The sequence below is a fragment of the Hippoglossus hippoglossus genome, chromosome 24, assembly GCF_009819705.1.
Source record: "Hippoglossus hippoglossus isolate fHipHip1 chromosome 24, fHipHip1.pri, whole genome shotgun sequence".
Classification (NCBI taxonomy): domain Eukaryota; kingdom Metazoa; phylum Chordata; class Actinopteri; order Pleuronectiformes; family Pleuronectidae; genus Hippoglossus; species Hippoglossus hippoglossus.
Window position 1 is genome coordinate 19,012,642 of NC_047174.1, and position 22,793 is coordinate 19,035,434.

Genomic DNA, 22,793 nt, shown 5'->3' on the forward strand with positions numbered 1-22,793 from the left:
AAGTCAACCAAGGAAATGAACAACGATGCTCCTTTGAGCCCTTTGAAAGACTTTAAATGTGAAACATGTGTGAAGTGATTCAGTGACATTTATCTATACAGCAATGACACAGCTATAAAGCATTGACTAGAGCTTGACCCTGTTTTTGAGGTGATTGCAATAATTCTGTGGAAACATTAACTTCACTGAATTCATCAACACGACAAGTAAACATGGAGAAAGTGTTTAGTTTGCATTAATAGCAAATTAGAGCAGGAGGCGCAGGAGGATCAATACACAGGGAGACTTATGACTAAATTATGATTAAGTAAAGTAATAAAACAGGGAAATTTAATAATAAAGCCATGTCTCTAACAAAGGCCTGTTCTCTCTGCACTTGAGGTAAATAAAGGTCGAAACCAATATCTGAAAATGTACAGAGTTGCAGAGACTACAAGTCAGCCATGAAGCCGTAATTGAATGTAAAACAGAAGAAAGTAGATTCTGTTTACCGAAGTTTAGAAGGAACGTGTAAGTGAGATCACTGGCATTAATGTTCTCCACTGATGCTTAACCCCTTGAGGGCGTCGTATCTACTCACTCGATTGACATCCTGGCCACAGATTCCAGGGAACTGTAGCCAGCCGCTGTGAAGTTGTCTCTGTATCGTTCCATCTTGATGGCTTCCAGCCACTCTCCCACCGAGCGGAAAGCGGTGAAGTCTGGTGTGCTCTGATCTAACAGTGGACTAATTGGTCTGTGGGATGAGCAGAGAGAGATGTTTGTGTCGAGTGTGAGAGGGAAGCGTTCCGCTGCACAACAGTCAAACCAGACAAAACAACGACCAAAGGCATCCGACGGTGCGGTCAATTGCAACAAGGGGAGAGGTCGCCGAATGGAGGCTTCCATCAATACAGAATTCACAGATGTAGCTTGTCACCTTTCTGGTTGATAAATATTTTTGGTCAATATCTTTATACATTCCCCCTCATACGGTCTCTATATTGCAAAGTGCCTTTTTAACCAGCTGTAACCTCCGAGTCTCAATCTCACCTCTGGAAAATATGTTCTGACTGCAAATAGAATTCATTTGACAGACGTCAGTGCGAGGTCTGGAGTCCCCGCTGCACTTTAAAGTACCAGGAACTCATTATAGAGATTGATTTAAAAGCCCTGCTACTGACCATAAAGCCATGGAAGCTGCTTTGGGGTATCGATCCCCGGGGATTTATCTTTCATCTGTGAACTACAGACGCTAAATCATAAAGTGGACACTTTGGATCATCCACTAATGCACTTAAAAATAAAAGGTAGAAGTTCTTTTTTTTGAATGACAACACATTTTTAAAAATGAATCATACTAGGCTTTATTTCCTTACCTTGTACACGTCCCCACTGGGGTTTTCAAGGTGTTGGGGTTACGGATCATCTTATCGAGGATGCCAACTATCTGATCAAATTTGGGCCGTTCGGCTCGTTCTTTCTGCCAGCAGTCCAGCATTAGCTGATGCAGGCCTGGCGGACAGTCCATGGGGGCGGGAAGACGGTAGCCCTCCTCTATCGCTTTAATGACCTGGAGAATGCAAAACAGATGGACTGTTAGTGTCAGCATTAAGTATCCCCCTAAACCCCAAACTTTTAAAGGTATTAATCCCCAGCCATAACCTTTAACAATCACCCAACCCCTAAACCATTAAGAATCAGCCTTTATCTCCAACCCCTTTAGTAAAAAACCTTTAGTGTTTTTACCCAAAGGAACATAGGGCCGAACTGGAGTGGGTGATTAAGTGCCAGTTGTTTTATAATAAGTAAAAGTAGCTGCACTGATAAGTTAGGGGAGTAATTGAGGACCCATACATTTCTGATCATACCCTTATGAACCTTACTCATGTAAAGGTTTAGGGCAGATGAACCTTGTTCAGCACTATGAGGCAAATTATGATTTGTGAATATGGGCTATACAAATAAAATTGGACTGATTGATGCCTGATCCCATCACACCAACACACCAATCACATACCAAGTACATCCAACAGTTTTCTCTTCCTGAATGAGGCTGCCGAGATCTTCCTACTGTATGTCTCCCTGCAAGGACCATAGCTAATGATCTGCATTTCTGTTTGTGAAGCCTACTTGAAAACAAAACTACCTGAAAGACATTGTTTTGAAAGCCCACTTAACCAAGTTTATGTTTCATGTCCATATCATGGTAATTTCCATCATTTGTGGTGACATTTCATTAATCAGTTTGAATTCTGAGATCTGGGCTGTTTTCAGTTTGACAATGGAGTTCCAAAAACGGTAAGCACATTAACTGTCACACATTCAGACAGGTTTTCAAACAAATCCCCCTGTTCATTCTAATTAACTGGGCCACTAACTTGGAAGAGAATCCTGCAAGTGGAGCCAGAGTCTGCACAGTAACAGTCAGTTATGTAGGTAAACTGCTTGTGTATTGTAGTAAAGCTTTGTCTGACTAGTCACAATGTCCTTACGTATCGTCTATGCAGCTGCAGAGAATCATTTGTAGATGTTTACTAAGACACTGTATATGTCACAATGCCACAGTTGTTTTACCTTTTAATTAAAAGTGTTGTCTTAGCCGAGATTAATTGTTTATATGTCTAAACAAAAGGCTCTGATGAATAACAGAACCACGATTTCCGTTGTCACGCCACTTAATGCAGGAAGTTTAGCAGAGAGTTCATTAAAAGTCAACACCATGACAACAGTAGGTGCAGCGGGCACCTTGATTTGAGCCCCTTCCTCCCTTTCCTTTTCTGTGTGGATGAGCGGCTGTGTGTGTGTGTGTTTGTGCAAACTGTATATTCATCAGCTATTCCTGTCAGGACCTCGCATACAAGAATGAGTCATGGAGGGAAAAGGTGTCAAAACACTGAAACTGCTGGGGAAAATGCAAATGATGTTCTCCCAGCATCCCCGGAGGATGTTTGCTGACATCTTGACAAAGCGCAAAAAATTTCTGACATTGATGTCTGTCAAGTACTGGAGTGGCAAAACACCACATACTCCATTCCAATGCCCAGACATCTTGTTTAGCATTTCTAACATCTGATTGTTCAATCAGCACGCCACTGCTCCGGAGCCCCAAAGAATCTTAATCATGTTAAGCCCCGGTGCTGTGGGTACTGAATACCGGGCGCCATGTAGGAATCTTAAAGGCCACAATCACTCGCCTTCCACCATCAATCAAAATGTGTCAAGAGTCAGACGATAAGAAAAAGCTTCAAGTGGTCTGGCGCGGTTGGACTCCATCAGGGGGAGTTAGCAGGGGAAGCAGCAGCAACAGCACTGTTTTGTGCTTTGATTGTATTAGAGATACAAGCAATAGTGATTCTAATATTTCAACAAGACTTATGATCTTGTTACTTCGGGATACAAGTGCAACGTGATGTTGCTGACTCATCTTTTTTTAGGTTTTGAACTCATCCAATATTAATCTTGTCCAATGATTGCACTGTTTGACGTACAACTAGAAAGATGTGAACTAATTCCCTTGCAGGGAATGAGTGTGCTAAATATTTCATTTAAAGGTGTCAAAACAACTATAACCTAGGCACTTAAAGAGGTACTGTATGATTTAGTATTGCACTTCCATAAAGTTGGGGGACTTAAAAAATAATGGTCAAAATGAATGCTGCAGAGAAGGATATTGTTGCTTGTATGGGTGTAGCTCTAAAAACATAATCTGGAGCATACTTTCCATTAAAGCCCCGTCGTCTTTTGCGTCTTCGTGCTCAGGCTAAGTTAAGCCTGATGACATCACAATGACATCAGCAGGGACTATTTCCTCACACAGAGGACATCGTGGAGCTGTTGTGACAGGTTGTGCCGTACCCTGACAGGTAAACCTGATATGTGAAGTAGCACCTTAACATCAGAGCTTATCTATGACCTCACACATTTTGGAATCCACGAGGGAAACACAATCAGCAAAGTCCGGGTAAACCTCAAAATATGCACGAGTTGTGTGTTCTTGGTTCAACTCTCACTGGTTCCCATTACCATAAGTCATTATGAACTTAAATTTGAATCTGAAGCATCCTGCATGACAAGTGCGTTCCACTCCTGTTCTTCATATTAATAGCGCCATCAAACCCACGTTCTCAGGACTTCATTTTTATGCCTGTCCCATTTCAGGACTCTTTCTCCCTCAAATGGATTTAGACTGCAAGAATCAAGCAAGACTTCTTGAACTAATTAAACTCAAGGTTACCATCCCCGCTGAGCTGTTCTCATGAGAGTCCTGCACCAGAGCCTAAAAGGAAAGCCACAAACTGGGTTTTTGTCAGAGATTTTCTCTGTTTTACTGGGACACCTTCATCAGGGAGAATTACAGATAATGTTGTTTTCTTATAATTCTGGCCCCTTCATTATCCTTAGTTTAGAAAGTAGTAGATAGATAAGATGAAGATCAGAGGTAATTCATATCCTCCACTGTACCACCACTCCTTATACTGGTTTGTCGTTTGTAAGCAATACATTATTGATGGTTTTGAAATTTGAGATTCTTTAAGAAACTCAGAAACACGAGACCCCACCGTTTTTCATTGTCTCTAAATCTGTCCATTTATAAACTATATCTATTAGAAATACTTCTACAATAAAAATTATTGATTGCTTCGTCTACATACTCTTTCAAATTCCAAGACCAAAAACAATGCATCTTTTGTCTGACCAACAGTCCAAAAGGCATTTAAATTATATGTTCAATAATATAAAACAGATACAATCTACAAGATGACAAGTTATTGAGAAATCGATCAAAAAAAATACAGTTTCTAATACCTATATAAATCTAAATCAGGTAAAATCCTAAATTCACTTCAGACATTTTTGAGTGAGAGGAAATACAGTTTTTCCTTATATGAAGATGTGAAACATGACACATTTCTATGGGGCAGTAACTCACATCTTGATTGGACATGTCCCAGTAAGGCCGTTCCCCATAGGACATCACCTCCCACATGACAATACCATAACTCCACACATCACTTGCGGAGGTGAACTTGCGATACTGGATGGCTTCGGGCGCGGTCCACCTCACAGGTATTTTGCCGCCCTGTCCATAAAAACGCAGGTCAGTGGCTGGAGCAAAGATCAAATTCATAACATCCTGCATCTTCCCCTAGAACGCCAATTGGAGAGAGTGTTGAAATTACACACAGGGTCAGAAACAGAGTACATTTATAAACAGCTTGGAAATGTTCACAACTGCAGGCTTGTTGGGTTATTGTAAATTATTTAACACCTTAAAATACTGAACTATCAGAAAGCAAGAAACACAGAACCCACCATCAGTAACTTAAAGACAACGGATTCTGCTTTTTAATATTCATCTGGATGAACTGCATTGGCACCTTTGACCGATATTACTGCTATTATTCAAGATATTTATCACTTGAAGTAACTTACTGCAGTATTAGCAAAGCAGCAACTATGTTATTTTTGATCTGGCCATTGTTTTCTACATTGATTGATTCATTTACTCTATTAAAGATCAAAGGAGATAACAATTTAGTCCTATTTCCATATCATGACTATGAAAATAATTGTATCCTCCCTTTAAAGTCTATGAAAATAGTTACAGTTTTGATAGGTCAATATTGTATGTTGACCTACATTGTTCCTGTTTTTTTCTTCTCTATTTTTACTGGATTTATTTAAATTGAATATACTTCAATTGTATTTTATTTTATTTTGTAGTGATTGATATTGTAATTGTATACAGGTGTTTGTGACTGACTCCTGCGGTCTATGGCTCCAGTACAATGTTAAGATGCAAACTAAAAACTTGACTGGAACACTGAATTTATAATAAACTCAGTGTTACCTGTGTTTTTTTATTAATGGCTTATAACGTATCCTTAGTAAATGATTACTAGCATTAGTAAAGCATTAGCTAAAACTTAGAAAACCTTTATAAAATGGTGCTTTATGAGAGCTTTGTGCTAAAATATAGGCGGTGCAGACTACTACTCTATCCAGACTTCTGCTCTATGTTCATGCGCCGGCTGTGACTTATTTAGGAATTTTGACAAGTAGAGAGAGTAATTGCTTTAATTGACTCACAGATGTTGTATAGACAGCCTCCGGATCATCGTCGATCACCCTGGACAGGCCGAAGTCCGACACTTTACATACGAGATTGCTGTTGACGAGGATGTTTCGCGCAGCCAGATCTCGATGGACGTATCCCATATCGGCGAGATACCTCATTCCCGCCGCAATGCCCCGCAGCATCCCCACCAGCTGGATGACTGTGAACTGACCATCGTGTTTCTGCAGGGTACAAAGAAGCACAGGCGGGTCAGTCATCTTCGCTGACCATGGGGGAAATGTAGGTCACAGCACTGCAGCAGCTCCAGCACAAGATTTATGATATTTATGCGACGCACGGATCCTACTGCAGACCGCCTGCTCCTTGGGACACTTTCTAATGTACAGAAAAGTTATAAAAGATGCTGCTATGAGCCTCCTGCGCCTCTAAGGTGATACTCACCCTGAGGAAAGCATCTAATGAGCCGTTCTCCATGTACTCGATGACAATCATGACTGGTTTTCCTGGAGAAAAAGAGACAAAGAGAGAGAAAGAACCAGAGAAGAAAAAGGGAGACGATTAATTTAATTATAACTACATTTTGTTTGTTTACAAAATGCTTTACAATAAACGACTGCGCCGAAGCAGCTTCTTAGTTATTTTTAGTTGCGTGTTTCATTGGCTTTTAATTAAAAGTTACCATCTGCTCCTTTTATTACAGTGTCTAAATGAGAACATATTAAACAGGGAGTGTGGCAAATTTAATCAGATATAATGCCACTCTAGCTTTGACGCCTTTACCTTCCAAACACAAACATGCATCTGATGATTAGATTTTGAATAAACATAGACTTTACGTTTTTTCCTCTCGCCTTTGGTGCGTATTTACCTCTTGTCACAACACCTTCCAGATGAACAACATTGGGATGGTCAAACTGTCCCATGATGCTGGCCTCGCAAAGGAACTCCCGCCTCTGCTTCTCCGTGTAGCCCACTTTCAACGTCTTGATCGCCACCGACACGTCCCGCTTTCCCGGCAGCTTGAGCCGGCCGCTGCACACCTCCCCAAACTCCCCTGTGGGGGGTGAAACCGTTTGTGAGTGAGCGATTGGTTTGGGTAGGTTGAAAAAAAAAAGAAAAATCAAGCCCCTCACAATGACAAATTTATTAGTGTATTTTGAGACAAAGGAGCTGCGCTGTGGCGGAATACAAATTGGAGTGCGACATCTTGTTATACTCAGGGGAGTGTAACCAAGACCTATAATAAGACATGCTAGAGATGCATAGATACTGTCATTGACCGCCTCCGTAAAAACCCATGTGGCAGCAATTTTTCAGCAGCGGGAATCTCTGCGACTGCCTCCACCAGACACACATTAATTGCAATGAACTTTTTCTCCTCTTTGCAATTGCACTATCAATATACAATGCATGAAGCTGTGTCCCTACTCAAGGTGTAAACATTTGGCTGTCAGCGTGATATATGAGAGCATGCAGTGGCTAAACAGCGCAGGCTGAAAGACACAGGATGGGCTCACCTGCTCCAATAACCCGCTCGATTTTAATGCAGGAGGCGTCCAGCTCCTTGGCAAATTGATGGACAGCCCTGCTTGGGTCCTCGTACGTCTCAGGGTCAATGTAGGTTTTGGTGCCTGGAAATTTGACTGTAGAAAGGTAAGAGGATTACTGTTACGATTAAATATGCACACTGTGCACCATCGGGCACTTGACAGGCAAACGATTGCTAAGACCAGTGATTCAAAGGGAATTGCTGAGCAGTAAGCGGCCGGTGTCAGAAGGGCTTTCACGCGGGGAAATTCATCACAAAGGGGCAGCAAAGATTTGAGTAACCCGTACGAGGGGCCTTTTTTTTATGAGGCTGCAAGTTACCTTTCCCCTTACCACTGCACTGTGGAAGGAGAAGCTGCCTCACCGGCAACACTACGTCATGTACTCGTCATACTTGGGAGTTTTTATACCACATGATGTCATTCAGGGATGCAGAGCTGTTTAATTTTCTCCTAAACCTCTACAGTGTCTCATGTTGATAAAATATCAATGTGCTCAAGGAAATAAACTGTACAAGCAACAGTGATTAAATAATGTTTTAATGGAAGCACATATTTAAATGTATTGTGTTTTTATCAGTTTGTTAAGGCACTAGTCCTGAAGCAGATCTTCAAGATCACATTACATTTTGGGGTCTGACTTTACGCAGGACGAATACTGTGGAATCTCACATTTAAGTTTGTGAACCCAAAAGTGAATGTAGATAAAATCATGTTTATGAATTTGTCCCACTTGAAATGAGCTTCTGGATACTTACAAAGATCAGAATACACTAGATGTATTCAAAGTTAATTATTAACTGATTTTGTTCAGGCAATGCAATATGAAGCTGTGAACTCATTATGTTAATGTTGATGTTTGTCTTCATAGGTCCATCCCCAAACCCCAGGACCTGTCCCCATTTCCTGTGGTCAAACAGGTGCTGGTTGGGTCCTGTTCTGTTGTACAAATCTATAGTATCACGTTTGGCTGGATTTCACTGAAATTTAAATGAATTGGTCATAGGTTTTGATCCCTCTCTAGTAGTGAGTTCAAATTTTCCTGTTGCGTCACCATTTACATCTGACTGGTGGTGGTGGTGGTTGTTGACACTGCCGACAATATTACAGCAGCAAAATACCTCATTTATAATAAATAAATCATTTATCCGAGAGTGTATGTTGATTTAAAGATGACAATAAGTAATTATAATCTGACAATGACGCTAGAATTGAACACTGGTGACAGATAAGGTAATAAAGGACAGAGGTCTGTTCAGTACAGATGCTGCATTATCTCTCATGAAGTAACTAAATGAAACTAAATGAGATTTTGTGCGGGAATGAGGGACTGTATTTTAATTCTTTTGCCTGACTGATGCCTCAGGCGAGGCATTTAGGACTTTTCTTTTTTTTCAAAAAAATGAAATCCATGCAATTTCAAACAACACTGATATGGGACTGGTTCATGAATATCCATGAGGTGAGAGTGGGAAGCAGTTTGCAAAAAAGAAGGAAAAAACCAACAAGGTTAGATAAAGGCCAGAGACGGTTAAGTGGGGGTTAACATTTTGCACAGTTCCTCAAATTAACAGCAAATTACAGTATTATGCACTATTTACTGAACATACAACCCATGGGTCCTATTACACTGTGCGTTTAAAATTTCACTGATAACAATATAACCTGTCAACTTTAAACTTTAATGAGCACAGAGAAAAGAGTGCAGCCGGAGCACATTGGATAAACAGTGGACAAAACAGCACAACCGGAGAGCGAGCTGGGAAGAAACCGATCCTCTGTATATAGGAGAGACGTGATGGTGGCCGAGCCGACAGCGTAAATAGAACAAATGTATCCCGCTGTGGCGAGGAGAGATTTCACTCCACTTGCTCCCATAATTGCTTTGTCCATTCCAGATGTCAGCGGATCTGATAGGAGACGTCTTATCACGACTTCCTCGCCGCGACACGGCAGACAAATTGTGTCCATATGTTGAACGCGCGCGCTATCTAGCCTCTGTCGCCCCGGCAGCGTCTCGTCATTTGACATCGCATTGGCAGGTCCCTCCATTAAGCCCGACACTCATCTTGTTTGTGTTTTCTCCATTTTCTTTTCCTGTCTTTCTCTCCTTCCTCAGCAGATGTGGCCCGTGGTGAGCTGCCGAGGTGGATCTGTCAGACACTTAGCAGTGGCCAACCTGGGCTCGCCAGCGCTGCCTCTGCTCGAGCTGTACGCCTCGTGACACCCCTGACCCTTTGTTTCCAAATCAGCAGTTTGCCTACAGCGTGGATCATTATGGCACCACTCGGGGAAGCTGTCTCTCCAGGGGCATCATTAGGGGTGGTGCATGAGTGTTTAAAAAAAACCCCTCTTACTGATAGAAGCTGCCTTGAAGCAGTGTACACCATAAACTCTGTCACTCGCTAAAAACCAGCCAAGTTATGGCTTTTACATTTTTAAGAGAACGCTCCTTCCTCATGGGTCAGCCCTCTACTGCCTCCCTGACGGCTGTCACATTCATGTCTTTGTAGTTCCCTGACTTCTTCATCTCCACGGACTGAATCCAGCCAATCAGCAGCAGATGTCGGGCCGGATTGTTTCCGGCTTCAACTCAAATCAAATGAACTGGGATAAAACAGTCATGCCTGTGGGTGCTAACGGGTTTAAAGGCACCCTCCCTGTCTGTGTGTGTGGACACATACTTATACATAGACACATACCGTGTGTGTGTGTGTGTGTGTGTGTGTGTGTGTGTGTGTGTGTGTGTGTGTGTGTGTGTGTGTGTGTGTGTGTGTGTCTGTGTGTGTGTGTTTGGGCTGATGAATGCAGGCACTCACACTGGAAGTAGAGCTCCTCATCTCCCTCCTGATCCGCTTTGCTGTACCCGCAGTGCCTGCGTGGAGGGGGGGAGAGGAAGAGAGTGGCAAAAATCAACTGATTGGTGCGGGAGAAATAAACGCCCTAAATTACAAGAATTTTAATGTGGCAACTAACGCTGTGCATGACAAATCTCTTAAGACACCCAGCTGAGCAGCGAGAGGCTGCGAACCCAGCAGCCGCAGCCTGGGAAAGTAGCTCGAGTATCTCATCATGCAACACATCAACTGCAACGGACCGTTCAACATGTCTTTTAATATGAATTTATAATATCAATGTGTTGAAGGTTCCCTCGAGCAGGTGGCGAGACGCACGTGGTGGATATGCACTTACGATGAAGAAAAGAAGAAAGAAAAGCATGTGTTCATGCTGCATTCTTAACTCTTACAGCCCCATCCTGTTTGTACTGCCTGCGCTTACAGCCACTGGGACTACATGTATTAACTCAGCATGTCGGGCTGTTCTTTTTCTCTTTTGATCTTGAGAATAGGTTAGACTACTAAGAAATGACATCAACTGACATTAATGTAATTTTTTTTAAAGATTAACAATTTTATGTAATTATAAATAATATTGGTGGCGACACATATTGTTATTAATACACATTTTTTTCTCTCTTTTTTTCCCAATATTTTTTTTTTGTTGAGATTATTGTTGTTTTACAATTACGATTATGATTATTATGATTATTATCATCATCATATTGGTTCGATTATTAAGATTGTTACGTTATTATCACTATAAATTATTAGTATCATAATATATTTTTTTGAAATTCCTTACTTATTCTCCCCACCAAATGGTGATGATATTAATACTAATGATAATAATAATTATCACTATAATTTTTTCTTCAGTTTTTATAGATAAAGACAACACACACACACACACACACACATTGTGTTTTTTCTTTGTCATATAAAATAACTACAGAGTGTATGATCTGAAACTTGATGCCCTTTAAGGCTAATCATGGTGTGTTTTCCATACATGCTTTGCATTTGCCACATCAGTTGTAGAAAACCGGGGGGAAACAAGGACTTGTGGGTAATCGAGCGAGCCTCCTACAGCTTTCCAAATTAACTTGATTCATCTCAAACACTCGTGACCAAAAGTAAACACAGACTGTAGCTGCTGGGTTCGGTCGTCAAGCTCAAACTCGTATGGATCCACATAAAAGATCTGGTTTGCTGGTCGAGCTAATCACCCTTTAACTCCGCTCTGAGCTGTCACATTCCTTTTATTTGGGGATTTATCTTTTTTAACTGGGGCTAATTATCCAACACAATGAGTATTTTCAGGAATACAACCAGATGCTAGTGTTTGTTGCTGGTGTTACAGCACTTAACGTGTTATATTTGTTATAATTTCCATCGGTTCGTTCATACGGCCTCTGTATTTTCCTCAGCCGCTTTTCGGGAGAGGAAATAAAAGCCTTAGCGACGACAATGTTGGTGAGCACTGCAAAAGCATCTCTTGTGGACTCACTGCTGGAGTTACAGTCAACAACATTTCTCACTCTCTGCAGCAGCACTTCTCCTCCTCAGTCGACTGTGGAGAACAGCAACCGCAGGAACACAAGCAGCTTTTTGAGGCATGTTTTCTCTGAGGACGGTTTGGTTTATCCCCTCATCTGTTTTTCTACTTTTCATATAAATACGATAAACCATCACTGTGAAATGACTCATCCTCTTACTGGTCCACGGCGAAATCCACCATTGCTTTTAGCTTTTTCTACAGAAGTTTTCCTCAGTTCCCTTCAAGGACAGTACAACTGCAGTGAAACTTGTAACCTACACATTAAGCAAATGACTGTGTGTGGATCAGGTTAGGTCAGCCCCAGCCCCAGATGTAGATCCGTCAGCATAATGGCCTTTATGGGCAGCTACAGTCTGTGATCACATTTGTTCAGAATCAGACAGTAAGTAGGATTTGAAAAGTATTTGAAATGATTAAAAAAAAAAGCACCTATATATGCAGCAAGCCTTTGTTTCCCTAAATCCCAACGACAGAGGTGGCAAAGTTAGAACAACCCGCAGAGTCACATTTATGGGAAATACACCAGGTTGCAAAATACAACGATTATCCTTTAATGAGAGACGTCAACTATGACATTCAAGGTTAAAAACGCCGCTACAGGCGGAGCTCATGGTGTGTGGAACGTAATTATTGCTGAACAAAAATTATGGGTTCTGTGACAATTAAGGGGTCAGGGTTAGTTTCAGATGTGAGAGTTTCAATGTAGATGAAAACTGAGAATATCAAATAAAGAAATTCTTGAAACGGGAATTTACCGAGAGTTTTGGGATGCATGCCAAGCAGGAGCCCCATTTAGAGCAAATATTAGATTTTGATAAACCTTACTTTGAAAAGTATTGTATATAGTTGTATATAGTTTATATGGCTCATGGGAGAAATGGTCGGCATTATCTGCTTTAAGCTCCAGTTGATCTTCTGTTTTTAGATCATCTCTACACAGATAGGGCTAATACTGATTCCAGAGGGATGTGTACGACATCTGTACAAGCTGTTTTGACTAAGTCATGCCTCTGAGAAGAAGACAGACAATTCTTTGACACAAAATGTGTCCCAAGAGGAGGCATCTGGGGCATCTGGAGGATCCACCCTTAAAACAAGCTCTGATGAAATGCCATTCGTGCAGATGAAAACACAGATGAGAGGGAATGGTGCTAATGACAATGGGCAGGGTGCTTTGTGATCAGTGCCACACTCCATCCTGCCCTCAGGTTCTCTCAGTCACACAGGACTTCTTGCCTCATAATGGTTCTGCAAAAACAGCTTTAAAATGTGGTTGGGGCTGGAGGAAAAAAAAAAAAACAGATGCATCACAACCCATTAGCACAGCATGCCACGAGATGATGGGTGCACGTGTGTGCATGTGTGTGTGTGCACGTGACGACGCCACAGACGTGGAGGCCTGTGAGTGACAGAAAGGCTAATTGACAAGCGCAGACTCACAGGAGCGGAGAGTCAATGGGGCCCGCGAGAGCGTACCTTCTCCCGATGATGAAGCCGAACACCATGAACACCAGGATGATGGTTCCCGCCACGGCCACCACTGCTATGATGATGACGGGGTTCTGCTCGCTGGAGACAATCGCAGCTGATGACACGGACAGACATGCAGAAAGACAGAAATGCACAGTGTGAACGTCAGCACATCAAAAGAGCAAAATCTGCAGGGCATAATTGAGCCCAATGAGCAGCATGGAGATTGATAACCCCCCCCACCCCCGCCTTCCTCTCCTTCCCTCGGAGAGTGGAGGAGGGACGCTTCTATTTTTGAGCCGTCCTTATACACACGGCTCTACTGTTTCAGAAAGTGGGCTTAATAGTCCCAGACGGCAACGGCGATGCCCTTCATCTCAAACAAAGACACATTCAGGTTGGATTGTTTCCCATTCAGAGCTCTCATAGTGCTCAGATTGTTTGCATTGACACGCTGCCGATTGCTCAGAAGAACGGCTCGCCGTATAAAGTCAACGCAAGCGGTGTATGTGGGGGGGGGGGAAATTCATGCATTTTAAATCGAGTGGATCTGAGGCGAAGGAAATACTTGGGAAGATAATGATTTTTTTTGTTGTTGTTGTCTGTCTGAGGAGTGGGGATGAAAAACCTGGTGACATTTGATCAGCTGTTACTCAATCAACCTTCAATGTTTCACCAACTGTCTATTTTGGGAGGAAGTGCGAGGACTCAACTGTCACAGTCACGCGAGCAGGTTTCACTCTTGAGGCTCTCACGGAGGAGGCTGCTGGTTCCCTGTGCTGGTCAAGGACACTTTGACTAGACTGCAAACTATAACCTTGTTACAGGGCACACTCTGCGTGTGGTATGAGTAATTAATGTGTCCTTTTGTGCAGAACTGTTGGCTGTGAGGAGGGTGGGGGGGGGCAGTATGGTGGGCAGGTTGGAATGGTGGGCCTCTGCACTAAAGAAAAACGGATTAAAAAGGTGACTAATAGGGGAGCAAAACCTATTCATTATCCACTCGATTACATTTGAACCAAACTCTGCATTAATGAATCCTTGACATTTGTGACTGCAGACAACTTACTAACATTTGCTGTTACTAAGTATTATAAACAGCCTGGTTCTGTGCTGAGTGAAAAAAAACAACAAAAAAAAACATATACAGCCTCTAAATCTTAGTAATTAACAGCGTATGAGCAATTTGTTTGAGTCCCACATGAACAGAACATGTTAAAACAACATTCTGTGGTTTGAGAAGGAGTTGGAATCAGGAACTCTTTTCTTGGCAACCACCAGCTGAGCACGGTGACTGTGCACAACACCCCAGAGTGTTGGGCTGTGAATCATTCCCTTGTTCACCAGTTGCCTACATCCTCTATAATTTACACTGAAGAGTTTAGCCTATAGCAAGGGTGCAGAACCTTTTCCCTATCACGGGCCAATTCAATTTTTATAACATCGTTTGATGGCCATACTAAATTATTGAACATATATATCACACTGACTTCCCCTCATGCAATGGCTACTGTGTCCTGATTACAGCACACATATATGAGACTGTGAGTCTTCTCATCTTGGTCTGGGTAAGAACGTGAACAAGCATAATGTCGATATCCTTCTAACGTAGCACATGTCATGTTATTACCAAAACATTTAAGAAAGGGAGGAATAGCACCTCCTTTATTGTAGTCTGAACTTTGACAGTCATAACTCCTCGGCCTTACCAGATGTGTCCATGTTTACAGCATCTATATGAATATATATATATATATATATATATATAAGGCTAGTGAGCCTCACAGTATCACACTGAGACTATAGAGCTGATGTAACTGATTAGCTTTAAATGAGTTTATCCTCACGACGCCACAGTAGCTTGTCCTTATGCTTTCGAGATTTTTCCCATGATGTCTTCTCAGCATAAAGTCAAAGCAATTTGTGTTTCCTTTGCTTCAAAGAAAATAATTTCCCTGGGCTGTTACTGTAATGAGTGGGAGACATTAACAGGTGGTTTTTCCAGAGTGATGTGCTGATATACTGCTGCGGTCAAGGGGCAAGCTCGCGAGGAAAAGAGGGATGAGGTGAAACGCGACGGAATGAAAAGCACAAGTGAGACTGAATTACAACGACGCATCGGTTCTCACAGCTAATTCTCACCATTTTTACTCCCTAACAGATCATAGACACATCTTTGTTGCATCCATTTGCTTCCAACACATTGGGTTGGATCACGTATGCAAACATTAGGTTCTTTTTGCAGCCATGTGAAATGAATGAAACACACCTGACACAAAATCAATGGAAAAGATGGCTGGACTGAGTATGACATTAAATTGATTTTGACTGGTGAGAGTGGAAAAAGAAACACATTGATCTCTTTTTTCGGCAACGAGTACTCAGCAGAAAGGCTGTCGATGAAACATACGATACATTAAGGGTCACGCGGACTTTAATGCGGAACATTGCTACACTGCATCTAAACTGTGTCTCTGAACTAGAGTCTGATTTTGCAGTTGGATCACATCAGATCCTAAGATGAAAATCACAAGTGGTTTTCTTTCTGCACGGGCTCAAAAAACCTGAAACCTAATGGAAGGTCATTGAGGACAAACCGTGCGAAACATCTGGATCTGAACTGAACATCACAACACAGATGCCGGATGCTGTTTACATCTGCTCATAGTGGAACATATCTGTTTACATCCCTGCCACACATGACGCATATACTGCAAAACTGTAGCAGCAGCGGCGGCAAATGAAAAAGTGTGTGTCCCTGCATATTTAGCCTCTGTGTAGCCCCCTACCTGTGGCCTCCTCCTTGGTGGTTATCTCCAGTCTGGGGCCGAAGGTCCCATAACCCGCCTGAGTGAAGGCCCGGATCTGGAACACGTAGGCCGTGCTGGGCTTCAGGTTGTTCACTGTGGCCGATGTGGACTTGGACCTCACCGTGGAGTAAATCTTATCCTTCTGATCCTGTGAATAAATCATTGTGTTATTCCCAAATGATGCTTGGCAGAAAAACAAACAATCACCAAACTGCTGCGAACCTCCAGCTAATAATTGAGTCCTATTGAAGTGTTTTTATCTCGACGTCTTTCAAATATACAGCAGATAGACTTCAGAGGATGTAATTACCCGCACTTTGTAAATGGAATGTGTGTGGCTTAACAGTGTCCATTGTATCATTCAGTCTGTATACTGTATCATCTAAAATAGTGCAAAGCTTATTAATACTTTATCTATGGCAGCTGCAGACAAGCTTTAACAGGAGACGGGCTTTTCTTCCAAATGTTCCCGGTTTCAGTGGAATTATTCAAACTTCAGTGAGACGCACCCATGTTTTCTGCTGCTGCTGTAATTTGCTGTGGATGCACCCTGAACGCTTCCCCTGTGTTCACTTGCTGTGATGAATAAAGCATAACGTGCAGTATATCTACATGCATTTCTACAGCACTAATTTCACCTGCACGACAGGAGAGTCATGTCACTGCCACGCTGAGTTACTGTTTTCATTCACTATTTAATTCCAGTTGCTCCTACTTTGCTGGTTCTTTTAAATTGCTGTTAAAGCCGCCATCAGTGAGAGGTAAGGTTTCCTGGATAGATGTTAAATATCGAAACACTCCCAGTGGCTTTTTAAGTGGAACCTTTTCTTGATTGATTTTAGGAAGAAAGGTGTTGACAACAGATTCAAATGAAAACAAAAAGTTCAATCAGTTGGAATTGATTAGCTAAAAGGAAACCAGGATTTCTGTGAAAGAATACTTACTGTGGAAATCTACATTATGCTGAAAATAGCTATAATCTATACCTCCCAACCTTTCAATCACATATTCGAGATTTATGATGTCGCTGTATGAAATTACATTTACATTTTTTTCGCATTATGCTTGATACTCACTGTAGATTGCGGAAAACCTCCTATTTTGTATTACCATTAGATGCCCGGCCACATAAAGGACATAAGCACGTAGGAAAATATCGTCTCCATAAAGGAATCCATTTGGATGCACAGGCCACACGCATTGTGTACTTTGTTGTTGAACTGTAAACGCTTTGCTCGGCTCAGAGCCCAAATGGAATGCCAGGGTCTGTTAGGGGTGTAGTCGTTGTTTCCAATTTTCCACTTTTACAGCTGGGCGGACCACAGCCACAGTGTGTGACACAGGAGACTGATTTGTCAGTGTGTGCGAGAGGCTGTGGCCAGCAGGACTGGCATCGCCCTGCTTGTGATTTGCTGGGTTAAATTCGCTCCATTAAACCTTGCTGTAAAGAGCTGATGTGTTCGAACTTGAAACACGGGGAAGCAGTGCTATAATCTATGTCGGAGGGGAGAGGAGAGATTTGCTAATTCCGGCAGTGCAGCAGCCATGGATTGTGCGTGTGCTAACCTGAGCGTGGGGGTGGCTGTGGAGGACTATAGCCTGATTAAAATCTTATGAGCATCTCATTCATTATTGCAATTACGAGACGAGGACGGTACTTGCAGAATCTTGTGAATTCCACTCACAGCGGCATGCAGACGGAATACAAAATGAAGAGTCGGCAAAAGTGTGTGTGTGTGAACAGAGAGATGGAAGGGAAAAGGGTTCGGAGAGAAACAAAAGGCACAGACAAATCTCCTGCACACTCACTTTTTCATAGTATTTGATTTCATATTCCGTGATGACGCCGTTGGGCTGCTGCGGCTCCTGCCAGGAGAGCTGGATGCTGCGCTGCTGCACCTTCTCCTTGATGACCTCGCTGACCTGGGATGGAGCTGTTTAGACAAGAACATGTCAGTGAGTGAAGGGCAGAGCCTCTCTGCACTCACACACGCACACGCACACACACACACACACACACACACACACACACACACACACACAGCCGGCCACAAGCGCTCAGAGACACTCACGAGCGCATGAATATTCATGGGATGCTTCTAAATGTTTGCCCCCCCTGATCGAAATTTCAATTACAGTGCACACAGCGGAAGATAGCGTTACCCTAGGCCGTGGAAAACTGCAACATGTAGATTATGAATGACAATTCACTTCGATTAATTCCAACATTTCCAGCGGAACAGGCAGGCATTTACTCTCCCTGATGACAGAGCTATTGAAAAAAAGCCTGTTAGAGGGAGAGGGGTGTACCTGTAACCCTGTGACACCAGTCTTATGCACACCAATTATCTAAGGCTCTTTGAATGACTCATTGTAAGTGTCTGGCTGCCAGATTAAGTGCTATCACATTTAGATTTGCAAAACAGCTCCCATACAAAGTTATGTTTTTTAGCTGTAGGTAAATGGTTGTACTGATCTTATCACATGACACAAATGTGGGTGTAAGCACGGTTATTGTCATTCATTTGATCTCATCCTAATGTTACTGCTGCAACAACAAGTGCAGCTGCTGCTACTGCTGCAGAAACACCTGTTAGAACTATTGTACTGGCACAGCTGCAGCACCAGCTACTGCGACCACACTGCTGATTTCATTGCGAATCATTACTAGAATGGCACTCGGATATTGGATCTGCACCAAATTGCACACATTCATAAATATCAGTTCCCTAAATATGCTTGATTTTTTTCCAAGACCCAGAAATTATTCTCTGTGAAATCAAAGAAACATTTGGAAAAACTCAAAGAAAGAGAAACACATTCTTGATCTGAGCATTTTTGTGCTAACTTCTTTGGCAGAGGTTATAACACGGCTACTGCTGCTGCTCTTGCTAAGCTTACTGCTATTAATACTACCACATTTACCGCTAATGCTAACTCCTCTCGGAACTACTAAATCCACAATTACATTTCCATGCAAATCAAAGAAGACAGAGTTAAAAATAGACAAATACAATAAAATGTACTATGATCTCAGAGATGCTAAAATGCTACATGCAGCAATAAGCAATGGTAGGATTGTGTGTGTTTGTCCGTGCACATGACACAGCTCATATTAACATTGTTGATAACAAAGTGAAAAGGCCTAGTGGAGCAATATTTCAACCTGTTTACATGAACCAAATAGTTTGTAAGTATTTAGTAAAATGAAGGTAGTTTTTAGTTGGACTTTTTGTTGACTGTCACAGTCGTCCCATAAGTTACATTGTAGCCACTGCTGTCGTGCCGTTGCAGCAGGAGAGACCATCTATTGGAGCGATTACGAAAATATCAACACAGCCACATTTAGGGATTTAAGTCAGAAAACACAGAAATTCCCCTTTAAGGTTTAATATGTCAATTCTATAAACTAGTCTAAACAAAGACTTATCAGTTAGAACCAGGCTTAGTAAAAACCAGTTGGTGCATCTGGCCCCTGCATCACTGTTTCGCAGCTGTGCTCGCTGCTTCTAGAACAAATTCCATTACCTTCCCGTCATTACCATCATTATCTTAATTGTAATCAGCATCATTTGTACCAGCACTATTCTTAAGGATCCCGGAGAGGAAAAAGATGGCAAGCTTTTTGGATTAGCAAACCTCACCCTGAGGAGACTATGCTTTCAAAAGATATGCTTACTGCAAATCTGCACTCGAAACAGCCCCGAATCTTTTCTGTAAACACACTGTGAAAACGTGATGACTCATGCCGCTCGGGGGGCTAAACGTATTAATTAACATGTCTTAGCAAGTTTGAAACGCTGTCCCGGGAACGGCTTGAACTCCGAGGTAGAAACCGCTTCATGTCACGACACAGCAAAGTGCTTTCACATGAAAAGAAAAGATTACGAATGAAGACTTAGCACCAAAGAAGATCGGGATCCTAAAATGACAGTAATCACGTGACTTCAGTTCATTATCTCATCTCGAGCAACTTACAAATGATGAGGTGGAACATCCAGCTTACTTTTTACCCACTGACACAGCATTTGGCAGAGTACCATGTTCCAAAACCTGAAATTGCCCACTCTTAACCACGAGTCAAGAGACAGCGATATCCTATAATTGCCTTGATACTGAACAACAACCAACAGGAGACAAAAGTGCTTTCTCCCCCGGACGAGCACAACCTGCTGAGGCGCTGAAGTGCCGTGCTCGGTGATCCAATGGGAGTGGACCTCCGCAGCCTTCACGCAGCCTGACCCCAGGTTGTTTTAAGATGGCCCGCCACTAATAACTCCGGCTGGATTAAAAGCTCATTAAGCCTCATCAGCATTCCTGACAGTGAGGCACACGAGAGCGGACAACCCGAGACCTTGTCAGAAACGTGCTGTTGTGACATGTCCCCCTGTGATCCGCCCAAAACACAGAGACAATGTTTCCTTTCTCAGCGGCCGGTCAAAGGGACGATTGAGCTTTCTCTCCAGAGTCATAACAAGCAGTTATTGCAGCTTAACTCCATCCAATTTGGCTGCTCTCTCTTCCCCCCGTCCAGAACGTGTCCTTGAAATACGGACCTTTCTCTTCCAGCATCTAATTCTGGTTGGGGTTTATCGGCACTAAAAGTTGCCTCTTGTCTGTGTTTACTGCTTTAATCTGACATTCGCTTTCATGCCCTGCAGATGTATTTTTCTCCCCTGCATGTGCATAAAGAGACACTAGTTCAGGGTATATATTTACACTGTTCAGAACTCTTGGACTCATTGATATACATTGCTTTCTCTTCCCCCCGAGGGTTTTGGAACTTCTTTCACTCTTCTTTCTCAGGTCAATTAGTTAGAAAGAAAAGGATCCACATGCTGTTTTAACAGAGATGTAAAAAGAAATAAAAAACATTGATTCATCCCAATTGATTGTGAAATCCAAATTCTCTTTTTTACTTTTTCCTGTTTTGCTTCTTACTATGGGTAAAACATACTGTGGACTTGTTCCTGTTGTCTTTTTTTTTTTGTCCCCAGCCTATAAATGTTAATATTTATTCCCTCCAATGTTATTACATCACTATGAAGTGAAAGGGGCAAACTCTAGCTACTGAGTATTTAACTTCCATAAACTTGGAGGACTCACAAGAGACATTTCATGCTGCAGTGACAGTGAACTCCTTTACATGGGACAGGCTTCAAAGACACTGGTTTCTGCACTTCCCATGGTGCTGTAGTGTGTGGACCCATGGACACGCTGTGGCCTTTTGAATACCCTGACATATCCTCACTTTCATTCCCTAGCAAGGGGCAAGTTCCAAATGTGCTGGACCCCATAAGCAGGTCGGTACTGTCTCAAACCAACGATCCCTGAGACAGATCTGGATTTCCAGATATCCTGAGATATTAGTGAACTTCACTTCAATTAATAATTTAGCTCTTTTTCCAATTTCATTCGGCAGCAGCCTTCACTGATTCAAGTGGCAGCAGTGTTATTGCCGGAGATGAGCTACTTTCCCACAGAGCTTGCTCTCTGAAGAGTGTGACGCAGGCTCAGGCACCAGATCTGCCCCATTTACCCCCCTTTGGCCTGCAGCTGGAGTAGCAGTGGCCCGCCCCCTCCTTCCCTCCCTTGCCCCGCCATGGGTGACAGGCAGCCGGGGCCCCTGTGTTTCCACAGAGATCATGAGATCAGTGAACAGTATTAGCAGACGTGCTGTTCCACGGGCTAAAAAGGGGGCTCATTCCGGGGGAAGGTGATTTTCAGAACGGGGGAAGAAGTCGTTCTCCATTGTTCAGGGGCTGCCAACGAAGACCAGAGTGGTGTGCTCACTCTGGAAGAACCTGCTTCTCTGGCTCTCTCCGTCTCACTCGGAAGGCACCGCGCGACAGCCCTTAATGACTGATTTGACATTAGGCCACTCTCAGACCTGCGGGGCTGGAAACTGTATAATTGTTATGCAGGTCTTAAAGAGACTGTTTGGATAAATGCATTTTGTGCATTCATTTTGCAATATTAGAAAATGTGTTAGTGACCCTGAAAAGCACCTCCTTTACCGCTAACTGATCCAGAAGCCTGTCTCCGCCGTGCGCTGCATTTGAATATCTTATGAATACATTAGGCAGTGCGTTTTTTAATATCCTCTTCTTTCACTCAGCTGCCTGATTCGTCTCCGAGGCAAAAAGCACAGAGGAGGTAGTTCATTACATAAGCGTCGTTCTCCGCCTCCGTGCTCGCCTCGCAGACCGTATCGATGCTTTAAACCCATAAATGAATTAGTCCTATTTTCAGGATGCGCTCGTGTACGTTAACGCCTACGGAAACCATCTGTGTTGAGGTGCAAAAGATGGTGGGTGTTTTCAGAGTTTTCTTTCATTTGAACAGGTTTTTAATTCGAGTTAGAAATTGCTATGTCTCTAAGGAAATAATAATAATTAAAACAACATCCTGTGAGGCCCAAATGGCACATAAACACACACGTAAAACAACTTTCACAAATCAATGAAAGTTTGTTTATCATCATAAGGCTGTGCGGTTCTGGCTTTA

The 22,793-nt window shown here is 42.5% G+C and overlaps 1 protein-coding gene across 9 annotated transcripts in view; it reads right to left on the reverse strand.

The window, feature by feature from the left end:
* epha7 (eph receptor A7) overlaps nucleotides 1-22,793 on the reverse strand; it is an 86,784-nt gene that overhangs the window by 4,392 nt on the left and 59,599 nt on the right. Inside the window, exons 6-16 of one of the 9 annotated variants that reach the window (XM_034579770.1) lie at nucleotides 18,096-18,220; nucleotides 16,266-16,434; nucleotides 13,483-13,591; nucleotides 10,428-10,483; nucleotides 7,579-7,692; nucleotides 6,930-7,115; nucleotides 6,503-6,564; nucleotides 6,073-6,282; nucleotides 4,913-5,128; nucleotides 1,359-1,552; nucleotides 581-736 (exon numbers count right to left, since the gene is read on the reverse strand). In XM_034579770.1, coding sequence (XP_034435661.1) covers nucleotides 581-736; nucleotides 1,359-1,552; nucleotides 4,913-5,128; nucleotides 6,073-6,282; nucleotides 6,503-6,564; nucleotides 6,930-7,115; nucleotides 7,579-7,692; nucleotides 10,428-10,483; nucleotides 13,483-13,591; nucleotides 16,266-16,434; nucleotides 18,096-18,220 — 1,597 coding nt within the window. Of the gene's footprint in view, nucleotides 1-580; nucleotides 737-1,358; nucleotides 1,553-4,912; nucleotides 5,129-6,072; nucleotides 6,283-6,502; nucleotides 6,565-6,929; nucleotides 7,116-7,578; nucleotides 7,705-8,210; nucleotides 10,338-10,401; nucleotides 10,484-13,446; nucleotides 13,592-16,265; nucleotides 16,435-18,095; nucleotides 18,221-22,793 lie in introns of those variants that run through there. The other 8 variants (XM_034579769.1, XM_034579768.1, XM_034579767.1 and 5 more) reach the window with 8 other exon arrangements.